At 41.1% G+C, this 22,989-nt stretch overlaps 1 protein-coding gene across 9 annotated transcripts in view; it reads right to left on the bottom strand.

Annotated features, from left to right (window-relative positions):
• The window catches only part of LMBR1 (limb development membrane protein 1), a 158,462-nt gene that overhangs the window by 125,110 nt on the left and 10,363 nt on the right, over positions 1 to 22,989 (bottom strand). For 8 of the 9 annotated variants that reach the window (XM_036862971.1, XM_036862969.1, XM_036862973.1 and 5 more), the window contains exons 2-4: positions 12,227 to 12,299; positions 10,136 to 10,175; positions 4,625 to 4,764 (exon numbers count right to left, since the gene is read on the bottom strand). In XM_036862971.1, the coding sequence (XP_036718866.1) occupies positions 4,625 to 4,764; positions 10,136 to 10,175; positions 12,227 to 12,299 (253 nt within the window). The remainder of the gene's footprint in view (positions 1 to 4,624; positions 4,765 to 10,135; positions 10,176 to 12,226; positions 12,300 to 22,989) is intronic. The other variant, XM_036862977.1, reaches the window with a different exon arrangement.

Genomic DNA, 22,989 nt, shown 5'->3' with positions numbered 1-22,989 from the left:
AGCTCAGGGATATACCACCCCTCTGGACCTATGTCACAATTTAGTTTGCAGGGATCTTGATCACCATTCCCTTCCAGAAGACTGCACGTCGCTCCACTACACAGATGACGGTATGCTGATCAGACCGAGTGAGTGAGAAGTAGCCACCACTCTCATCGGTAAGACATTTTCATATCAGAGGGTGGGAAATAAATCCAACAAAAATTCAGGAGCCTTCTACTTCAGTGAAATTTCTAGGGGTCCAGTGGTGTGGGCCACGTCAAGACCTCCCTTCTAATAAGGACCGCTGCACCTGGCCTCTCCTACAACCAAAACAGAGGCGCAAGGCTCAGGGGGGCTTCTTTGGATTTGGGAGGCAACGTATTCCTCACTTGGTTGTGTTACTCTAGCCCATTTACTGAGTGACCCAAAAAGCCTCTGGTTTTGAAGGGGGCCCAGCACAAGAGAAGGCTTTGCAGCTCTGCAGCTCCAGGCGGCTATGCAAGCTGCTCCGCCCTTGGCCTTATGATCCAGCAGATCCAATGGTGCCGGAAGCATCGGCAGCAGACAGTATGCAGTTCGGAGCCTTTGGCAGCCCCTAGAGGTGAATCACAGCAAAGGCTCTTAGGATGTCGGAGCAAAGCCCTGCCATCCCCTGCAGATAGCTACCTTCCTTCTGAGAAACAGCTATTGGTTTGCTGTTGGGCTTTAGCAGAGACTTGACTGTGGGCCACCAAGTTACCATGCGACCTGAGCTGCCCATCATGAAATGGTGTTATCTTTATCCGGCCCACCAAGCCATAATGTGGGCATGCACAGCAACATCCCAAAGTCAGATGGAGGTGGTGTATACATGATCACACCCGAGCGGGCCCTGCAGGCACAAGTAAGTCACATGAAGAAGTGGCCCAGATGCCCACGGTCCCCACTCCTGCTGCTCTGCCTTCTCTCCCCTGGCCTCGTGGGGATTCCTCCGGATCAGCTGGCAGAGGAAGAGAAGTCTGGGCCTGACTCACAGACGGTTCTGCACAATATGCAGACACCGCCCCCAGGTGGACAGCTGCAGCACTACAGCCCTCCCTGGGACATCTCCAAACGACAGTGGTGAACGGGAAGCCTCCCGGTGGACAGGACTTTGGGCAGTGTACCTGACTGTTCACTTTGCTTGGAAAAATGGCCAGACATGCAATTATATATTCATATTGGCCAATGGCTTGGCTGGATGGTTGGGGACTTGGAAGGAACACGACTGGAAAATTGGTAACAAGGAAACTTGGAGAAGATGTATGCAGTCAGACCACTCTAAATGGGAAAAAAGAAAAAGGTGAAGATATTTGTATCCCATGTGACTGCTCATTAAAGGGGGACCTCAGCAGAGGATTTTAGTATTAAAGTGGATAGAATTACCTTATCCTAGTTCTACAGATACCAGTCAACCTCTTTCCCAAGCCACCCCTGTAATCACCCAATGAGCTCATGAAAAAAGTGGCCATGATGGCAGGGATGGAGGTTATGCGTAGGCTCAGCGACACAGACTTACACTCTCCAAAGCTGACCTGGCTACTGTCACCACTGAGGCCTTCAATCTCATACTGGAACTATCCCATGGGCTCTCCTGGGTCTCCCTTATGACAGTTTGGCCCCATTAATGGTTATAATTTTTTAAAAGCAAAGAAGCAAGCATATATGAGGTTGACAAATCTTCAACCCCAAGACAATCTAAGGAAATAAACACTCCCTTGGATGTCATCCACAAGGTTAAAAAAAAAAACTATGAATTCAGAAGAGAAAGATAAATAGGAAGCTTTATGAAATTCACTACATGCAGTAAAGGATACAGATCTACCAAAAAATTAGAAGCAGAAACAAAGTCAGGGGTCATAAAACCCTCAAGAACAATGTGCAGAGCTAACGGCCTAGGCTTCCCAAGACCAATTTCTGAGAATACATCTAGAAGCAATGATATAACTTAGACAGCTCTTCCTCTAGCTCCCCAACTTTCAGCTGATGTGGTCCCCTGGAGGTTAAAGTTATTGTTTATAGTTTATCTACTCACTCAACAGATGTTTACTGGGCTACCACTATGTGGGAAGCACTGTTCTAAGCCCTGATTTATAAACAAGGTACAATGCCTGAGCTTACACCCCTTAACATTATAATGAGAAAGACAACCAACACAAACAAATACATTTACTTCCAAGGTTAATGCCTCCAGCATTAAATATGTAGCATGTCACATACTGGTAGCTCTCACTTCCAGTCCATAAACAGAATAAAAGAAATGGCTCTGATTTAGAGTATTTGAAGGTCATTAAGTATATCATACAATTTCTATTTAGTAAAACTGGAAACAAAGGCCAGTTCACTCATAATACTAGCTAGCCTGGCCTGAGACCGCCTGCACTGTTAGTGAAAACACCTGTAGCTCAACCCTCAAAAATGTATGCCCACAGAACCCACAGCCTTACACAGAGCTAGGGCCAGAGTGAACAGTCTTCGACAAATGTTTCAGACAACATATGCAAAAAACATTTGTAAATCATATATTATCTATGTATCGGTTAATAACACACAGCACTGTCATCTAAAAATAATTCACCAGAAAAATCCTGATAAATATATTTTTCAACTCACCATTACTTTCCAGGTTGTTTCCTGCCTTTCATAGTGACTTTTCAGCAGGTGGCTTACTTTTTGTGTCAATTTCAGTAAAAACCTTAATTTGCTTGAGTTTTTCAATTGCTAAGCAACAAAAATGCAGTAATTTCTCTTTATTCACTTAATAGTTAGTCCTAAGTTTACTGAATTCATTTGGTCTTCAGAGCATCAATGACTCTGAAGCCTGACAGAAACCACAAGGCCCGTGTAAAGTATGTGATAGACTAATATGTTAAAATTCTTCTTGTCAAGAAACAGGATAAGCAGTATTAAAGGACAATTGGGAAGGAAATGTTTGCAATTAACCTGATAGACAGCTAATACTTAAAAACACTGCAAAAATGGGCAAAGGAAATACAGGGAGGCAATTTACTAAAAAATAAATACAAATGACCTATAAACGTGCTTTGTAAATGTCCATCCTCACTAGTAATTAAAGAAATGTAAATTTAAAAAAGGAAATTTCTCATCTATTGAATTGGTAGGTCTTTTTAACTAACACCCAAAATTGGTGAAGATACATTTTGGGAATAGAGATGCTCACACACTACATGAAAGTGGAACTGCTAGCAAAAATCAGACAGTTTTTCTGAGGAATAATTGGGAAATACCTTTTCAAAAACCTTTAAAGTATGCTTACTGGGAAAGTAAACTGCAGAAATTTGTCCTAAAGACAAACATTTATTTGTAAAGATGTACAATGTAGCTTTTTAAACTAAAAAACTGGGAACAATTCATGATAATAATGGCTCTAGGCAATATTGTAAATAGCACTGAAAAGTACTTCAGGCATGGAAACCTCCCCACTATATGATGATGGGTGCAAAGACAAATCGACAGTGAGTACAGTAGGGTTCCATTTCATTATTTATTTGGTTATGTGTTCACATGTGCACTCACACAACATTGAAGGGTTTAGGTCATCACAGTATCCACAGTAGTTCTCTGGGTTGTAGGATTGTAAGTAATATTAATTTTCTTCACTATAAATTTTGTTTTCCAAATTTTCTACAGCAAATATGTATTTCTTTAAACACACACAAATGGGGAAGAAAAAAGGTAGTTATCTGTATAAACTCCAGATAGATTAAACAGTTAAGTGTAAACAAAACCATTTTTAAAAGAACAAGAAAAAAAAGGAGTATTTGTCACATCTCAGGAAGGGAAAGGATCTCCTAAACACAAAAAGAGAGAAATCAAAGGAAGAAAAAGACTGGACAACATAAAAATGCAAAAATTCTGTAACCAAAAAAAAACAAAATTAAAAAGTAAACTAACAACTAGAAAAACATATTTACAAAAATCTGATAAATAGCTGATGTATTTCACTAAGAGATAACATAATTCAATATGAAAAGAAGTGGGCAAAAGACAATGAAACATATAAAAAAGATATGTGTATTAGATTTTTTAATATATTTTATAAATTAAAATTAAAATGTCTTACCTCACTAAAAATGTCCAGAAAATGACAGAGCCAAGATTGGAATTCAGGTCTATTTTGCTTCAAGGCAATATACCACGTTGCCAAAATAAGTCATTACTTTTTTAAGCCACATTAATTTTAAAGTTTGTCCATGACAAAAGAGTTTTCCCCCTTCTATCATGCATTTTGAAATGACTAAAGAAACTAACAGCAAATAAATAAAATAGAAACTATGGTGGGGTTTTTTTTTAGATCCTAAATGGAGGTTGAGTTCTTCTGACATATCCAGATAAACCAAAATTCTCTTGCTAAATATTTAAATGAAAATGTATTTATCAAAATCACAGTCAGTATAAAAACTGCTTCTTGTAGAAAAGCCTTTCACAACTATGAATAGGAATAGTAAGTAAAATCTGGTTTTCTGATTTTATTAAAGACTCAAATGGTTTACTGAAGGAAGATGCAAATTATTAAAGAAACTAAGAAAAGGAAAAATTTTAAATATAGTACAGTAGAAAATTAAAACATTAATTGTGATTATATTAAGCAATATATACTAACCATGAATCAGGGAGCCATTTAGCCACTGAATATAGTAGTTTTGAGGAAAAGAAAGCAGGATTTCATTGCTGATTATTGAGAAGGGTAAAAGCAAAACTGCCCCAGCTGAAACTGCTAGAGTGAACGTGCTCAGAAACAACCTGGAAGAGAAGAGCATCATTGTCACCAGTGGTTGGAAAACGCAAAGAATATGGGAGTAATTCAAAAAGAATAGAATCAAAACTCTTAAATTTTTTAAATCCAAAAAGAATTACATATGCATTTCATTGAGTACATGTAGTTGGAAGACAAGTGATATACATATGGTCCTGGAAGTTAAACTAGACCAACTCTAAAACTTACTCTGTGAAAAAACCATTAAGTCTAAAGAGTCGGCCTAAAGCAGACATGCACTAGAGACAGAATACTTCCCACATTTTATGAAGAATAAATTGTAGTCTCATTCCTCTTTAAATTTAAGTATTTATTTCACAACTGCATTTAATTAACAACTATGGCAATATATGCTAACAGTAACGCAAAAACCGGTTCAGGTGAAAAAAATGCTCGTGAACACAGTATGAAAAAAGAATTACATGAAAATGGTTATTTCAGGAAGAAGAAACTTACAAACCTATTGGTCTACCATCTCTTAAAATGGGTAAAGGTTAAATAAACTATATAGTAAACTGTAGGCAACTACTAAAATTATACATTAAACAATCTTTAAAACACAATTTTGTCATTTTTTGAAATAAGATATCTCTAATATGTACTAATATGGAAAGATGTCTAAAATAAATTAAAAATAAAAACACGAAGAAAAGCATGGACAGTAAATATAAAACATGCTCTCCCCCGCCCCCCCCACACACAAAGTGCATATTTACACACAGGAAAATAGAGGTACATTTAAAAATCTAGCATAATATATAACCATTCCTAGGAGAGTGGGACTACAGGGGGCTTTCTCTTTCTCAGTTACACGTCTCAAATGCTTAAAATTTTAAATCTAATTTTTTAAAGATTATTTTAAAAGACTAAAATGGCAAAGGAAAAGGGAACCTCACTGACATTAGAGATGAAACCTTAATATTCATTCCATTAAATTTAATGTAGAAAGAATGTGGAAATACATGTAAGAAGATATAAGAAAAAATCATACTAAACGCTCAAAATACACATCTAATAGAGTAACTTTGAGGCCAATGCCATCTTGTGGCAACCAACAGAAGCGTTTTCCTACTTAAAAGCTGAAAATAACCATGAAACCTCCCCTGTTCAGTAAATCACTAGTAAAATTTTTAATGCAGACCATATGATACACACCAAAAATACAATTCAGTTCAGACACAGAAAAAGCCTTCAAAACAGGTTTTGCTGAATGGACAACACGTTTCCTGGGAAAAGCAGAGACACACCCTCACCCCAGGCCCACTGCCAACTCCAGCACTTATCCACCAGTGTGTGCCTCAAGCAACCTTCGTTTCTGTCCTCACAAGTCTGTCGCTACCATTCCTTCCTTCTTCCAACATGAAAATTAAGACCACATCCACGATCTCCCCATTCCAGGTCCCGCACAGCTCTCCCAATTTGCCCTTCCAGGCTCCTCTGGCCACGACAGATTCCCACATACAGGCTGGCTTACCTAACCTCCTTGTACCCCCAACGTGAATGGGTTTTCTGGCTCCGTGCCCTGGGCACAGTCGGCCCTCTACCTCGGGTCCCCTCTGCGTCATCTGCCCCGTGAAGCACTCCTCAGCGGCTCCCTTCTCGCTCCTCTCAGTAAAGTCAGTCCCTCCTCTCTTGGTGCTCATGACACTGACCCGCACGCAGCAGTGAAGGCTAACCATGGCTTCCAGGTCTGAAGCTGGGAGATGTAATCTCACCAAGGAGTAAGCTTATGAGGGCAAACAGATGAAGTTTTTGAAATCAAAAGTGACCCAGAAAATCCTAAATATATATGGTCACCGAAAATATAATACTGGATCTTACGTCAAAAACCTTCTAGGGACTTCCCTGGTGGTGCAGTGGTTAAGAATCCGCCTGCCAATGCAGGGGACACGGGCTCGAGCCCTGGTCCAGGAAGATCCCACACGCCACGGATCAACTAAGCCTGTGCGCCACAACTACCGAGCCTGCGCTCTAGGGCCCGCGAGCCACAACTACTGAGCCCGTGTGCTGCAACTACCGAAGCCCACGCGCCTAGAGCCCATGCTCCGTAACAAGAGAAGCCATCGCAATGAGAAGCCCACGCACCACAATGAAGAGTAGCCCCCGCTCTCCGCAACTAGAGAAAGCCCACGCGCAGCAACGAAGACCCAACGCAGCCAAAAATAATTTTTTTTTAAAAACCCTCTAGAATCTACTGCACTTTAGGTATTGTGATTGACCCTAGACATACAAAAAAAGGTGATACCATGCTCCCTGTTGCCCTTGAGTATCTGTGAGGAGAACTATCCATAAAAGGCTGACGGGACAGAGTTAAATGCTGGCAAGGGGTCCTCAAGGTAAGGCCCTGGGTCAAGTCAGAAAATGGCAGCCGTCACTGTTTACACAACTATGAAACAGTGCGCCTCGGAACTGAAGGCAACCTCAGAAACGTCGCCTTCTGAAACGGAGCAGATTCTGAGGACAGAGCCAACAGGACTGCCCAGTGTGGGATGAGAGAGGGCTCAGGGATGACCAAGACCACCTCCTGAGAGTGGGAGTGGTGGAGCAGCGATCAGCTGTGACATCAGCTGTGACATCAGCTGTGACGGGGACGGCTGCAGCTGAGCGGGCTGGCAAGGGAGATGAGGGAGCCAGCTTTGGCTCTGTGGAGTCTGACATGTCCACAAGCCAGGAAAGTCACAGACGCCATGCTTCACACTCCTCTCTACAGGCTACCAGGTGGCCTAGGATGTCTGTCTGCCCCATTACAGGTCGCGGTCTCTGCTCACTGGCCAAGGTGCCGTCTGCCAAGGCTCTCCACTCTAAAGTTCCTCTTCCCTTTGTGGGAAGTTAAGTTTGGAACTAGGAAAATATCCTGTTCCTTGTCAAATAAGTTACTCACTTGTTGGTGTCTATCTGTATGGACTCAAGATTGCTCTGCTCTGTCCTGTGTTAGATCCATGACAATCCTGATTGTGACGCTCAGATTGTCCCTGAGTAGGTGTGAAAGCCCCTGAAGGCTTCCCTGTCTTCGTGATGTGCCGCCATCACTCTTGAGCACTTCCCTGCACTGTGGCACTACAAGATGGACGAAAGGAGCCTGGAACTTTCCCTACCCCAGCCCTGCAATCAGCCTTCCCCCCAAGGAGCACTGATTCCTTTTAGTGGAAACAAAAATCTGGGCGCTAAATATACTCCTTGCCTCTTGGGGTGTCATGCTCCCAGGTGAGCACGGACAGGCAGTGGAGAGGCAGCTCTAGGGGCGTAAGTATGCACTAGGTATACATATACACACAAACATGTACATGTACCCACACTTTACATCTAGACTGGGTTCAGTAACTCTATACTGAAAAACGTGAGTCCATACAGATACCTCCAACTGCACCACAACAACTTAGTGTTCACTGTCGTTTTCCCGCTTTCCCTAACTGTAAGTGGTCCCCACTGTCTTTAACAGCCTCCTGCCACACTGACCCCCTCACCCTGGAGGCACCATGTGCTCAGGTGAGCCCCATTTTGGACTGCCCTGCCCTGTGAACACCCTCCCCACCTGAGCACTGACAGCCAGGCCAGGCCATCCACCAGGGACACCCTTCCCACCCTGCGTGGGCTCTGAGTCCCCGTGACAGAGCACTCCCCAGCGCAGCGGGTGCCCCTCTTCACCCCTTGGGGCAACATCGTGCCTGGATTCCCCTCCGCAGGAAAACTCCCCTTCTGCTCTCAAATCCCGAGAGCCGACACCAGCTCACCCCGGTGCCCTGACCCCCGCACCAGGCCTCCCTCCGGCCTGGACAAGCCATCCTTGAAAGCAGTTCCACAAGTTATAGGCGCTGTGATCCAAATCAAGTCAGACAACCAGCTGAGAGAAAACGTAATTTAGGGCTGAAAAGAACAGAGAGAGTGAATTCGGGGGCATGAGTGGATACAAACAGAGGACAGAACAAAGGCCTTTAAGGAGCAAAAGAGAAAGCAAAGGTGGGTTTAAAGGGAGGTGAGAGAGGCCAGGGAAGGACTCCTCAGCCTGACGCGGGGCTGCAGTAAGCCACGGGGAACCCTCCCTCCCTCAGGTGGCCAGACGGTGCTGGCCATCACCTACCCTTGGGGACTTGTCTGAACTCTTTCAGAACGCTGGGCCACTGTTTCTCCTCCTTTAAGCACAGCATCTCATTCTGCTCCTTCCTCTTCAGTAGGAGGAGGGCGGGCAAGGAAAGAGGGTTGGGGGAGAAGTACAACAACCCTGAGCTCACACCCGCCGCGCACCAAGCACCCCCCGACTTTTGTTTTGCGTATGTTATTTAATCCACACAACATGCTACAAAGCAGGTGGTAGCTCGAGCTCACATATGGAGGAAAGGAATCTTTCTCAATCTCTTCTGAACTCAAGTTAATCTTGAGTTCAGAATGTGAACCCAGCTCTGCCTGACTCCTCGGTTCTCACTCGCTCCACCACAGAAGGGAAGAAAGGCAGTGGGAGACAAACAGGCCAGTGGGTGGGGCAGCTAGGGAGACAGGCTAGGTCCCAGGTGGCCTTCTCCGCCACACTTCCCCTTCCTGAATTTATAAGGGCACACACATCCACCTTCAGGAAGGGGGCATCTGTGCGCATCACTGTGATGCAAAAACCACCTGCTGGGAGAAACCCAAACCCCTCAGACAGGCCACGCCAGCCGCCATGTAAAGCAGGTGAGGCCGCCCCCTGGCACCACCACAAGGAAACAGCCATATTTTCATAAAACACAATGCAAGTGTAAAATCTAATGGGATATGTTCTTGTCTTTTTACAAATTATTGATCTACAAACGCATTTAAGTAGATTTACCACCAAAAGTGGAATGCAGACTAAACCGAGAGGGGTGCACATCTCACAAGTACTTCACACCTGCAGGACTGGGAAAGAATTCATGTCTGCCCTTTAGTTGGGCTCTATCATCAGCATACACAAGCAGAAAGAGAGCTATAAGGAACCTAAGAGGACCATCTGGGCCCATCTCCCTGCTCACAGTAGGTAAATGTTCAATTAACCAGAATAGATGTCTGCCCCCTGTTCCAAGGCCATTCAAACAGCCAAGAGCTTTCTTTCCTTCTTTCTTTGGCCCAGCAATTTTCCCAATCTTAAGCCCATTTCCTGGTTAAATCCTCTGAAGATTAAATCTGTTGGCTCCTTAAATAAGTAAAGTTTAACAGGAGATAATCAATCCTCAATTATCCATGTATTTGCTTATATATGCTTTCCAAGGATAGGACTAACATTTGATAAAGGTGCTGTAATACTTTAAGTGAATTTTTTCCATATTTCTGCCCAAAAGGCAAAATTAAGTTTTGAAAATTTATGACTTTAGAATGAGAAACAAGACAATTGAACATTAAAATACATACGAAATCCTGTTGACTATCGCATCTTCATCTTCTTGCTCATCTGCAAAAATGTTCAAGGTATTAATATTCTTTTATCTTCCAACAAAATGTTTCATTAATTTAATAAAAGCATGAACAAAAATATAAACTTGAAGAAGCAATTATTGAATAGAAATTATTTTCAAAAAGCACTGTGTTTATTTCAGCACAGATCAAAATCTAAATCTCATTGAATCAGATAGGATAGAATATGTTAAAGAACAGAGTGTTTTGATTGACCAAAAAATCCTGATTAACAAAACTCCCATATGTAAATTAAAATCTTCCAAAATATTTAGTGCTCAAGGAAATAAAACTCAGTAGAACCCTAGAACCACTACCAAGTTTATTGTTATACAATGTCAGTGAAATTGCTAATGAATGAAATTTTCTGGTTGATAATAGCCAAAAAAAATTTTTACTATAAAATTAAAATTCAAAATTTTAGAACTCACATAGTTTTCTGTAATTTGAGTCTATTGTTAGTAATGGTAATTGAGGACTTTCTTGGATCATCCTAAACCACCTTGGATACCATTGCCTTGATACTTCATCATTTCATTCAAGTTACAGACAGAAATATATCAAGTTCTCTGTCGTTTTTAAGTAGGAGCAAGATGGCCCTTGCTCCTGTGCTTCTTCACCCTACCCTCTCCCTCTCTCATGGCTGTTGGCCATCTTTTTTGTCCTCCCACGTAATCTTACCAGCTAAGGAAACTATGATCCAATTACAAAAATATTACACAACACCCCAGCCCCTCCTTCTCCTCAGTACCTAACTGGGGTTGTCCTCAAAGGCCCTCCGCGTAGGTCTATGGAATTCTGAGCGCCCACCTGTTTCAGTGACAATGGCATATTTGGGCCATTCTCTTAGTCCAATCTCCATTCTTAATTACTGACTGCCCAAAATAGTTTTACGACCAAAGAGACCACAAAATAACATAGTCACAATTAATTTTTATACTGTTGTACCCACATCCAATCAACCACCATATCTTGAAGATTGTTTTAATAGCTTCATATCCATTTCAATTCTATTGCCAACCCTCTACTAACCAGGTCCAGGGTCCTCACTACCCTCTCCCGTGATGACTCTAAGAAGCATCTAATAAACACCCTGTTTTCCTGCTCATCATCCCCTGATTTCCTCTAAAACAATGCATTATTCATTCATTCTCTGTCTCTCCCTCCTTCTGTGTCCATAATCTATGAAACCTGGTGCCAAAACATCTTTTAAAACAGCTAAGATACTGTCTTGGATCCCAGGTCTTCAAAATTTTGAGAGATTATAGAATCCAAGGAGTATTTCAGCGCAGTCACAGAGCCAAGTAGTGCACTAGAGCAAGCACTATTTCCTGATTTCTTTCAAAATTCTGACAAGTTTAAAATAACATATGGAAGCTTTAATATATGAAATCCTTAAATATTCACATGGCACCAACTATTAGCCCAGCATCACACGTGGAAATCTTGTGATTTCTAGAAAATAGCTGAGATTTAACAGAAGTCAGTAAAGTAACTGGTTAGTTACTTATAAAACTCTGGCATAAAAATCTGTGAATTAATCAGCACAAAATTCATTAAAAAAAAGAAAAGATACAGTGGTCCCTCTGGTGAGATAAGGATACGTATGAAATAATTATACAATTGAATGCTAAATGTATTACGGAGACTCTAAATTCTATACCGCTTCAGAAAAGGAAAAGATATTCTGATAGTCAGAGAAAGAACTGGGTGGGGGTGATGAGGGGTATGTTCAAACTCAGAGCCAGTCACAGGGAACCAAATACCCTCATAAACTCTGGAATTTCCCAGAAAGTAAAGAGCCCTGGACTATTCTTAGTTGAACATAAGAATGGTGATAGAAAAGGGCTCGGGTCTAAGGAGATGACCCTGCGAGTAGTCAGGTTCCCTGGAGGTTATTTTTAGGGCTCTCAGTACCACGCAACTGCTTGCTTCAATCACGGGCATCCTGAATATACTAACTATGCCGATGCGCACCATATAGCCATGGACCATGCCTAGACCACTTGGCATTAGAATCAAAGCTTTAATAACAGTGTGTCTACTAACCTGATTTTCTCTTGTATCTTGTGATGATGAAGTAGGAGACAATGTAGAGAATGGCAAAGAGAAGGAAACAGATCTGAAACAAAACAAATTTAACACAACATTTACATTTTTTGCATATCTTTTTAAGTAATAGAAGATACATCTTTGGCATTCATAGGGAAAAAGAATTTAATCTATCACAAAGTAAAAATTTTAGCTAATAAAAAGTGTTATGAAATATTAACTTATACAAACTAGTCAGCCCAGTTTAAAACCATTCCAGAAAAAAAAGCCCAATGGACATTTTGCTTTTCATAACTTGACCAAGTTGTTTTCAAAATCATGTGGAACTACAAAGAACCAGACGATCACCAACAACTGTGAAAAATAAAGTTTTTTTATTTTTATCTCAATGAGAGGCTACTAACCTTACCAAATATTAAAACATACTATTAATATAAAGCTTCAATAACATTTAAAGAGTGTGCTGACACCAAAACTTGACAGATCAATGAAACAGATTCTATCATATAAAAATCCATGTCAGGTGGTTGTACATACACGAGACCTCACAAATCAAGGTGGGGTGGGGGGCGATTATTCAATAATTAAACCACATGTCAAAACAAACAGCAGTTGAACAAGATACTTTTTTAATATTAAATTCCTTTTAATTTCTATTAGATCTAGGGCACGGCAGGCAAAAAAGGATGGGTGAAGGAATGGGAGATCTCAGTATAGTCAAAGATCAAGTGTGCTTTAGATAAAGGCCTAATGGAGCTGTGGACCATGGTAGAAATATTTTGAAGACTCTCAAATGAAACCATTCCAGGTGATGATAAAGGCTCGGGATCACCCCTATGCATGGATTTCTGAAGACGGGTTGGCGGCCATATGACTGAGAATGATCATGGCCTAGGCAGTAAATATCCACTGAGCAAAGTAGTGATATGATCTGACATACTGCAAAAGGCTCACTCTAGTTACAATGTGGAAAATAAATTAGAAAGGGGAAATGACGGAAGCAGGGAGACCAGTTAGGACTCGCTGCAATAATACAGAGGAGAAATCACTTAGACCTGTGCTGTGGAGGTGTTAAGAAGTTATCAAGTTCTGGGTATGTTTTGAAAGCAGACTTGAGAGGACTTGTAGGGATAAACATAAGGTTCTTGGCTTGAGAAACTGGAAAGAAAGAGTTGCCATTTCCTGAGTCAGGGAAGATCAAAAGAGGAGTAGTTTTGGGGTAGAAATAAGAATAGAGTTTACATTGCTGAATTTGAAACATATATTATTCACTCAGGTGGAGAGGTTGAATGGGCAGTTGGATATAAAAATGTGTACAGCTCAGGGGAAGGAACCAGGCTAGGGGGAAAAAAAGAAGAGTCATCAGCAGATAGATGGTATTTAAAGCCATGAGACTAGATGAGATTTCCACTGTAGGTGGTGAGTATAGCCAGAGAAGAGAAGTCTGAGAACAGAGTCCTGGGCTCTCAAATATTTAGAAGCCAACTCGAGAGAAGGAATCAGCAAAAGCTGACTGAGAAGCAGCAGCAAAGAAGAGACTGACGTACTGAAAGCCAAGTGAAAGTTTATCTAGGAAAAGGGAATTATCTACCGCGTCAAATGCTGCTGAAAGGCCAAGTAAGGTGAGCACTGAGAACTGACAAACGGAGTTAGCAACATGGAGGTCATCGGTGACCTTGACAAGAGCTGTTTTTCTGGAAGGGTGGAGGGAAAACCCTGACTGAAATGGATTAAGCGAGGAGAAAACTTGGAGCAAAATGAAAGTAGACAGTTCTTACCAGGAGTTTTATGATAAAGGGCAGCAAAGGAAATGTAAAAGGGACTGCTGAGAGGGGTTTTTTTAAGATGAGAAAAGTTATACAGTTGTTGAAATAATCCAGTACTTACTTCTGATTCAAGAAAGAAAGGGAGAATCGCTGAAGAAATGTGCTCAAGTTGAGGGGCTACATACAAAAATTTATCCAGAGTGAAAAAGAAGAAGGTGGAGGAAAAGCAGGAACTGAGAGAACATTTGAGTCCCTCTGCAGGTGGGTAAGTAGATGGTGGTAGAAGCACAAAGACATTATCTTTTGATGGCTTCTATTTTCTCAGTGAAAGAGAAGTTCATCAAATGAGTTACACATGAGGGTGGGGCGAGAAGTATGTAAGTCACGCAGGAGAATGGAAGAATAAATGGATTTGAGAAACACAACAGAAGTGAGGGGCAACGGGAAATGAAACGGCCTTTAAAGTTTCAGGCAAGCTCAAGCCAAGACTCTAAGCGATGCAGGAAGCCTGATGATGCTATACAACACAACACAAGAGCTTGATTCTTAGATGCTGAGGCAGATGTAGGTTGAGTCCCCAAGAACTATCACAGGCTTGGTGATTCTAACAAATAACCTATTCTCTCTCCTCCCCTTTACAGCCTACACTTGTGGACTTCCACTTTTCACCACCACTCACTCACTCTTCCAACCACTTATCTGACTTCATGCCCACTGACCCACTCAAAGTGCTTCTGGCAGTGGTCAGTGATGTCCCAACAGCCAAATTACACTTTCATTTCACTTGCCCTCTAAGCAGCAACTTGCACGTCAGCAATCTTCCTCCTTCTCTGATTATTCTCCCAGACTCCATCACTAGCTTCCCTTTTCCTGCCAGCCTTTAAACATTATTCTTCTCTATGATTTCTGAGCGGAGCCAGAAATCTATTCTCATTCCACAAGCTCTTCATAGGTAACCTCATCTGCTCCCAGGGTTTGAACCACCAACCCCCAGAAATCCCTAGACCACTATTTGAGAACCACTGGTTTAGGGTATTAGCAAGAGTGAGTGAAATAATGGGCCATGAAACCTAAGTGGATTGGAAGAAAAGTGAACCCAAGTGATGGATAGGAGTGGACATGCCAGTCAACTGAGGTTCCTGGTAGAGAAATCAGCTGCAATAAAAGTACTTGACCAAGGAAGCTGGAAGAATACAAAGTTGTGACTAAAGCATGTTTTAGGATTTTTTAAATTAGTAATTAAAGGTGGAGAAGAGTAGTTTCAGGAGTTCCAAGGAGTTTGTGCAGAAGTGGTAGATGAGAAGGCATGAAAGTTAATGGACAAACGGAAATCAAGGGACCAAAATGCATGGCATGGGATGGAAAAGACTAATGGAAAGCAATCCATCGAAGAGTAGAAGGCTAACAATTATAAAAACAAGTGTAAGTATTACTAATTTGGAAATAAAAGCTACCCACTATGAAAATAAACATACAACTATACCAGACTGGAACAACAAAAAAAAAAAATCACAGAACTAGTTAGACTATTTTTCTAGTTCCAAAGATGGGACTAGGAGCAGGTGCTCCTTCTCTAAGTGAGCACATGTGTATCAGAGAGACAGACCCACGGGGATATGTAAAATGAAAACAAGCATAATGATGCCTCCTATTCTCCTACATTCAGTGGAGGCAAAAGGAAATTCCTAACCAAAAAAAGAAGGAAGTCATTCCAGCTCCCCACCACTAAAGGTGAGGTACAGCTGATAAAAAGGGAGAGGATGGGCTCTCACGGTTCTCTGAAAAGACTGAGCTTTTCTCCCCTGGTCAGGGAAGGAAGAACAAGGCTACCGGAGCCCATAAGCAGAAGAACAGGGTGCATGTCCTCTGTGCCAGCTGACCCAAAGCAGGTGCTTCAGCCCTCACTGTGGGCCACACGGCTTTAGTCCTGATGCTGATCAAGAATGGCCAGGCATTTGGGAGCTAAGTTACCCAGTCACAAGTAACCTCATACAGGTATTTCTAAAGTTTGCTTTACACCACTTCACTTTTTAGAAAGACCCACTTCAGTACCTGTTTTTGGTAACCAAACAAAATCCAAAGAGGATTTTCGCTTTTACCAAAAAAAGGCGAAAAGCGAAAGTCTCGTTCAGCTCAGCGTGTTTTGCAGCAAGCGTTACAGAGGCAGCGCCCACCCCAGCAGTGAGAGCGGCCCCGTCAAGCTCCTTCCCGGAACCACACTCAGCATCTCAGCAGCAAGACGCTACAGCTGTGAGCCGTGTCTGTGAGCACCTGTGCTTCATCTCGATTGATTTTGTGTATCTGTGAGCAAGACGGGTCCTAAAGTAACTGCTTCTCTACTTTGTGCCATTTCAGCTCAGGAAAGGTTTCCTAGGACACTCTTTCAGATGTCGGAAAAAACCTATATCTAAAATATGTTGTTAAAAGCAAATATTCTTGAATTCCAGCTATAAGATTTAAACCTAAATTCAAACTAGTGCATTCTAATCAAACTGTATTACAAGCTTTTCATTTAAGGCTGATGGGCTTCAGCTAATTTAAGATGACCACAGAGAATAAATATCATACGAGGGATGGGTACAAATGGCCTTAAGGAAAGCTACCACTAACACGTTGCTAACAAAATCCTGGGAGAGAAGACAAGTAAACTGTAACTGAGCTAATAATCTCACTCCACAGCAGAGCCAATAAGCCTGGCTTTATTTTAAAGTTGCTAAATCAAAAATTTGAGATGTTGAGTATCCTTTAAAGTTACAAGTGAACCACAAAATAACTAAAATTAAAATTATAATTCTTTCAAATTACCCTAAGAGCCAGACTATGTAGTAAAACACAAGAAAACACAAACAGTTACAAAAATAAGATAATAAACTAAAGACGAAACATATTAAAATCATAATTGTAAATAAAACTGTCAAAAGAAAACTCTCACAGACTAAGATATAGCTAAAACAAAGTGACTTGGGACGGTTGAAAGCAAAAGGATAAATAAAGACATACCAAGCAGATGCTAACAACAAAGAAAGTTAGCCTGTCACATTTTTTTTTCTCTCAGACAAGGCTGAATTTAAGACAAAAAGTGCTAAGACAAATTGGGGCACTTTGTGAACAATGCTATAATCCACAATGAGGAAATAATCTTTATGCACCAAAAACACAGAACCAAATGACACTTTTTAAAACTGAATATGCAAGGAAAAATAAAACACTACTTTAGTTGAAAGAATTTAATTCACCATGAATGAAAAAGTAAACCCAAACCAAATACATAATAACAAATGTGAATTTCTTAAGTATTAGGAATGCTCTAATAAATAAATATGTTACCATATTGAATGCTCTATACCCCTATGTGCCCCATATTCTGCCACCCACTGCCCCAGCCCCTCACAACCACTAATCTGATTTGTTTCTAGGGATTTGCTTATTCTGGATATTTCATATAAAGGAATCATACACTATTTGACATTTTGTGTCTGGCTTCTTTCACTTAGCATGTTTTCAAGGTTCATCCATGTCGCAGCACGTATAAAAACATCATTCCTCCAGACTTTTTATAGAAAAATTAAAATTTGATTAAAAACACTCTGAAGGGCTTCCCTGGTGGCGCAGTGGTTGAGAATCTGCCTGCCAATGCAGGAAACACGGGTTTGAGCCCTGGTCTGGGAAGATCCCACATGCTGCGGAGCAACTAAGCCCGTGTGCCACAACTACTGAGCCTGTGTTCTAGAGCCTGCGAGCCACAACTACTGAGTCCGTGTGCCACAGCTGCTGAAGCCCGCACACCTAGAGCCCGTGCTCCGCAACAAGAGAAGCCACCACAATGAGAAGCCTGTACACTGCAACGAAGAGTAGCCCCCACTCGCTGCAACTAGAGAAAGCCCATGCACAGCAACAAAGACCCAACACAGCCAAATAAATAAATAAATAAATAAAATTTTAAAAATAAATAAAATAAAAAATAAAAACGGACAAAGAATCTGAATAGGCACATTCCCCCAAAGAAAATATACAAATGGCCAATAAGCATACAGAAAGATGTCTAACATCATTAGTCATCAGGGAAATACAAATCAAAAGCACAACGAGATAATATGTAATACTCACCAGGATGGCTATAATTAAAAATCAAGGGCTCCCCTGGTGGCGCAGTGGTTGAGAATCTGCCTGCTAATGCAGGGGACACGGGTTCGAGCCCTGGTCTGGGAAGATCCCACATGCTGCAGAGCAACTGGGCCTGTGAGCCACAATTACTGAGCCTGTGCGTCTGGAGCCTGTGCTCCGCAGCAAGAGAGGCTGCGATAGTGAGAGGCCCGCGCACCGCGATGAAGAGTGGTCCCCACTTGCCGCAACTAGAGAAAGCCCTCGCACAGAAACGAAGACCCAACATAGCAATCAATCAATCAATCAATCAATAAATCTTTAAAAAAAAAAAAAAAATCAAAAAGACCATTAATGACAAGTGTTGAAGAGAATATGGAGAAACTGGAATTCTCATGTTGGTGGTAGAAATGTGAAATGGTGCCATGATTCTGGAAAATAGTTTGTCAGTTCCTCAAAATATTAAACACGGAGTTATCACCATATGACCTAGCAATTCCACCCAAGAGAAATAAAAACATATGTCCACACAAAAACCTGTACACAAATGTTCACAGCAACACTTTTCATAAGAGCCAAAAAGTGGAAACAACCTGAAGCTCCATCAACTAAAGAATGAATAAATAAAACATGGCACATCCATATGATGGAATATTATTTGACCATAAAAAAGAATGGAGTATTGATTCATGCTACAACATGGATGAGCCTTGAAAACATCATGCTAATTGAAAGAAGCTAGACACCAAAAAAAAACACATATTGCATGATTCAATTAATATGAAATACCCAGAATAGGCAAAGGTAGATTAGTGGTTGTCTAGAACTGGAAGGAGGAGAATTCGGGGGTAAATGGGGAATGAACTGCTAAAGAGTATAATATTTCTTTTTAAGATAATAAAAATGTTCTATGATTAGACTGTGGTGATGGCTGCACGATTCATGAATATACTAAAAATCATCAAAATGGGTGAACTGTATGATATGTGAATTATATCTCAATAAAACTTTAAAGAACAGTTGAGTTGGTTTTGTGCAGCATTCCCATTGTTCTGACAAGAACAAAATACACATACATGTATGAACTACTAAATGTACATTGTACAATTTCAGTGATTTCATATGAGTTAAATGCTCTTACATTTGCATTTAAAATTTGTATTGCACCATATCAAGATGAACGGTAAAATTCATGGTAATAGGACTTCCTTCGTGGTGTAGTGGTTAAAAATCCGCCTGCCAATGCAGGGCACACGGGTTCAATCCCTGGTCCAGGAAGATCCCACACGCCACAGAACGACTAAGCCCATGTGCCACAACTACTGAGCCTGCGCTCTAGAGCCCTTGAGCCACAACTACTGAAGCCCGCGCGCCTAGAGCCCGTGCTCCGCAACAAGAGAAGCCACCGCAGTGAGAAGCCCACACACCGCAACTAGAGAAAGCCCACTCGCCGCAACTAGAGAAAGCCCGAGAGCAGCAACGAAGACCCAACGCAGCCAAAAATAAACAAATAAAAAATAAATGAATTTCAAAAAAAAAAATTCATGCTAATAAAATTTAATTTTTTTACTTAAAACAACATTGAATAGCATGTAAAAAAAATACATGACAAGTTGGGAAAAAAACCACTGAATAAAGGAAAATGCTTCATATTTTAGTACCTTTAATTGCATTTTCTTCCTGCTTTTCGAACAAAGAACCCATATTTTCATTTTGCACTGGGCCCCCAAAATTTTGCACTGGGCTAGCCCTGGAACAAATTTGAAAACCACTGCATAGAACTTCCTGGAGAGCAAGTACAGAATATAAATATGAAGAAAAAAGTTCCCATCACCTTGCTCTTTTAACATCTAGACATTAAGTTAACAAAGCTATATCAAGTGCTCTTGGTAACTAGTAGAACACTGAAACTAGTTCAAAAATCATCTGTTCTTGAACAAGCTTAACCAAAGTCCACAGAAACAACAAGTCCCATACGATCAGGTGTTCAGCACTGTGCCAAGCACCTTCCTAACACTGTCTCATGTAATTCTCACAGCTTTGAGGTAGGTATTGTAATTCCCAGTTTTGTAGACAAGGAAAGTTAAGATTCCAAGAGATGAAGCAACTTGCCCAATACCACACAGCTAGTAAGCAGCCAAGATATGACTGGAGCCTACTCTGCCCCAATCCAGAGCCAACAAATCTGCCTCCATGTTCCACTTCCAGTACTGCAGTGCAGTAGGGACAAACACAGGCTCTCAATAGAGCCTGATGGTTAAAACTGGGGGTCTGAAAGAGTATTAGACGAGGGGTAGCAACAGTTATAGGCCTCAATAATACATCTGATATGAAAATATACAACATCAATCCCATAAAATCACCATCTCATGAATTACCATGCTGGTGAAACAAACACTGTTTGCAGTCCTAGATGCCCAGCTTTTTGTAAAATTCCTTATTTAGTTATGGTGCTCTATGAAAGATACAGACACAGTAAATTTGAGAAGAACTAAAATAATGTTAGATAAATGACTTCTTAAGGTCAAAAACTCCTACTTTAAGGGATATGTGGAATGTTCCTGAAACCCAAGCCCCCAAGAAGATACACATGTAGAAAAACTGTTTTAATTAAACATCAGAATAACTTTAAAAATTCCTATCTTGAGAGTCTATGGCCCACACAACTAAAGCACTATGAGTTTTATCATGAGTCCTGCTGCAAAGAGCCACAAAGGAAAAAAAATATTGTATTCCCTCTCCAACTTTACGTTCCCCTCATGCAATTTCAAGTTTACACAAATTTATTTCTACAAACCTTTTCAAAAGCCAAGAAATTCTGGCATCCCCAAAGTCCTGGTGGAGATGGATCAGCAATGGAAAAACAGGTCAAGTAGGAAGACAGAGAGGAATGGTTTTTACAAAGACACCTCGGAAGGCACCCCACCACAGTCTGTGAGGGCAGTAGGAAGACAAGTACATAAAAGGTAACAAGTGCTCTGACATGGAGTCCTCAAGGGCAGAGCTAGGGTTCTACGCCCAGTGACTGGAAAAGGTCACCCAAAGCCCCTCCCACCTCCAGCACACAGTTCTTCAGTGCCAGTGGAATGATAGTGAGGAGCAGGGTCTCAAGAGCTAAAAACTCCAAGTCAAAAAGCAGAAAGACACTGAACATCTGGACAGAGGGAGAGACATAAAGAAATACTTCTCAGAATACATACTACTCAAAATAATCCAAAATGCATTTACAAGAATTCCATTGATATTCTAGGGAAGTGGATCCTGAAAGATTCTAACACACAAAGGATGATGGATATTAACAGTGTAAAATTAGAATTTTTTGTCTTTATTTGGTGTCCTTTCTGAGTTGTTTTAAGTGTTAAAACATTTATAAGGGATTTCAAAAAGAAATTCTGAACTTTATTCCCTCACGTCTCTTTTTTGCTCTAACGCCATAAGTTCCCTGAATTATCTTACTACCAAGGTTTTCAGGAAATTGACCTGTAATATCATATTTACATATAATCTTCAAAGCCCTAACATTATCATGAGTGAATACCTACAGATATCTACTACAGACACTGTGGAGAAAAAAACAAAAACATATGGCTCTCAAGGGATTTACACTCTATCCTACTGCATAATTTTGGCTTGGATACAAAAGGAAGACTAACACTAAAAATCATGCTGAAAGGATATGACATTCTTTGGATGCCTACATATCTCAGGAAATATACTTCCAACTGTCACTTAAGAAGGAAAAGAATAGGGAAAAAGGAAAAATCATCTCAAGTATAATGAGGAATGCCTCAGTCCCCTTTAACCTCAGGTACAGAACTAGAAACAGGTGATGTATACCCACAAGGAGTACAGCACAGGCCAAAGCTGCTACAACCAATTACCACAAACTTAGTGACTTAACACAAATTTATAACCTCATAGTTCTGGAGGTCAAAAATCCAACACGGGTTTCACTGTGCTAAAAGCAAGGTATCAGCAGGGCTAGTTTCTTCTGGAGACTCTAAGGGAAAATCCATGTCCTTGTCTTTCCCAGACTCTGGAGGCCACCCACATTCCTTGACTTGTGGCTCCTTCCTCCACCTTCAAAGTGCATCACTCCAACCTCTGGTTGTCGTCACATCTTCTCAAACTGTGACCCTCCTGCCTCCCTCTTATAAGGACCCTTGTGATTGCACTCACCCAAATAATCCAGGATAATCTTCCCCTTAACATAATCACATCTGCAAAGCACTTCTGCCATCTAAGATAACATATTCACAGGCTCCAGAGAATACCACGTGGACACCGTTATGGGCCACTGTACCGCCTACCAAGGGAAATCGATTTAACCCAGGTTCAGCAAACTCAAATACAAAGAATCCTCTATACCTCTATCCCATTCTTCTTGGTTCACCAATACTGTAAAATCATCTCCATATATACTGGCTATTGGATTTATATCTACTACACCATCCACTCTAAGATTTTATGACCACAATGAGAAAGGGAAAAGCATCCCCTGCATCTGGGAGCTGGCCTGCTACTATCAATAGGCCTTGAAGCAACCTTCAAACTGGCTAGCAACTCACAGCCAGGTACTCACAGCTAGGACTTGATGATTCTCCCGTCGAAAATAAACAACTTCAGAGAACATTAACATCAGAGAAGGCCACTCTATGACCATAATGGATAAAGAATAAGACCACTCTGTAGTCATGCCTCAACAAAGATGAGAAACATGAACACTGTCCAAATCATAAAAATGACCAAACATTTCCCCACCCTGGCTAGTAAGAATGACTTACATCTTTACCAATTACAGTTTTGGCCTCACTCAAATCTTTCTCCTTCAAGATAAGATCTATTAAGATATCCAGTCATAGAATTATCTCTGCTTCCTAACAGCATCCAATA

The sequence above is a fragment of the Balaenoptera musculus genome, chromosome 9 (genome assembly GCF_009873245.2).
Source record: "Balaenoptera musculus isolate JJ_BM4_2016_0621 chromosome 9, mBalMus1.pri.v3, whole genome shotgun sequence".
Classification (NCBI taxonomy): domain Eukaryota; kingdom Metazoa; phylum Chordata; class Mammalia; order Artiodactyla; family Balaenopteridae; genus Balaenoptera; species Balaenoptera musculus.
The sequence above is the reverse complement of the archived record's forward strand: the minus strand, read 5'-3'. Positions and strand labels throughout refer to the sequence as shown.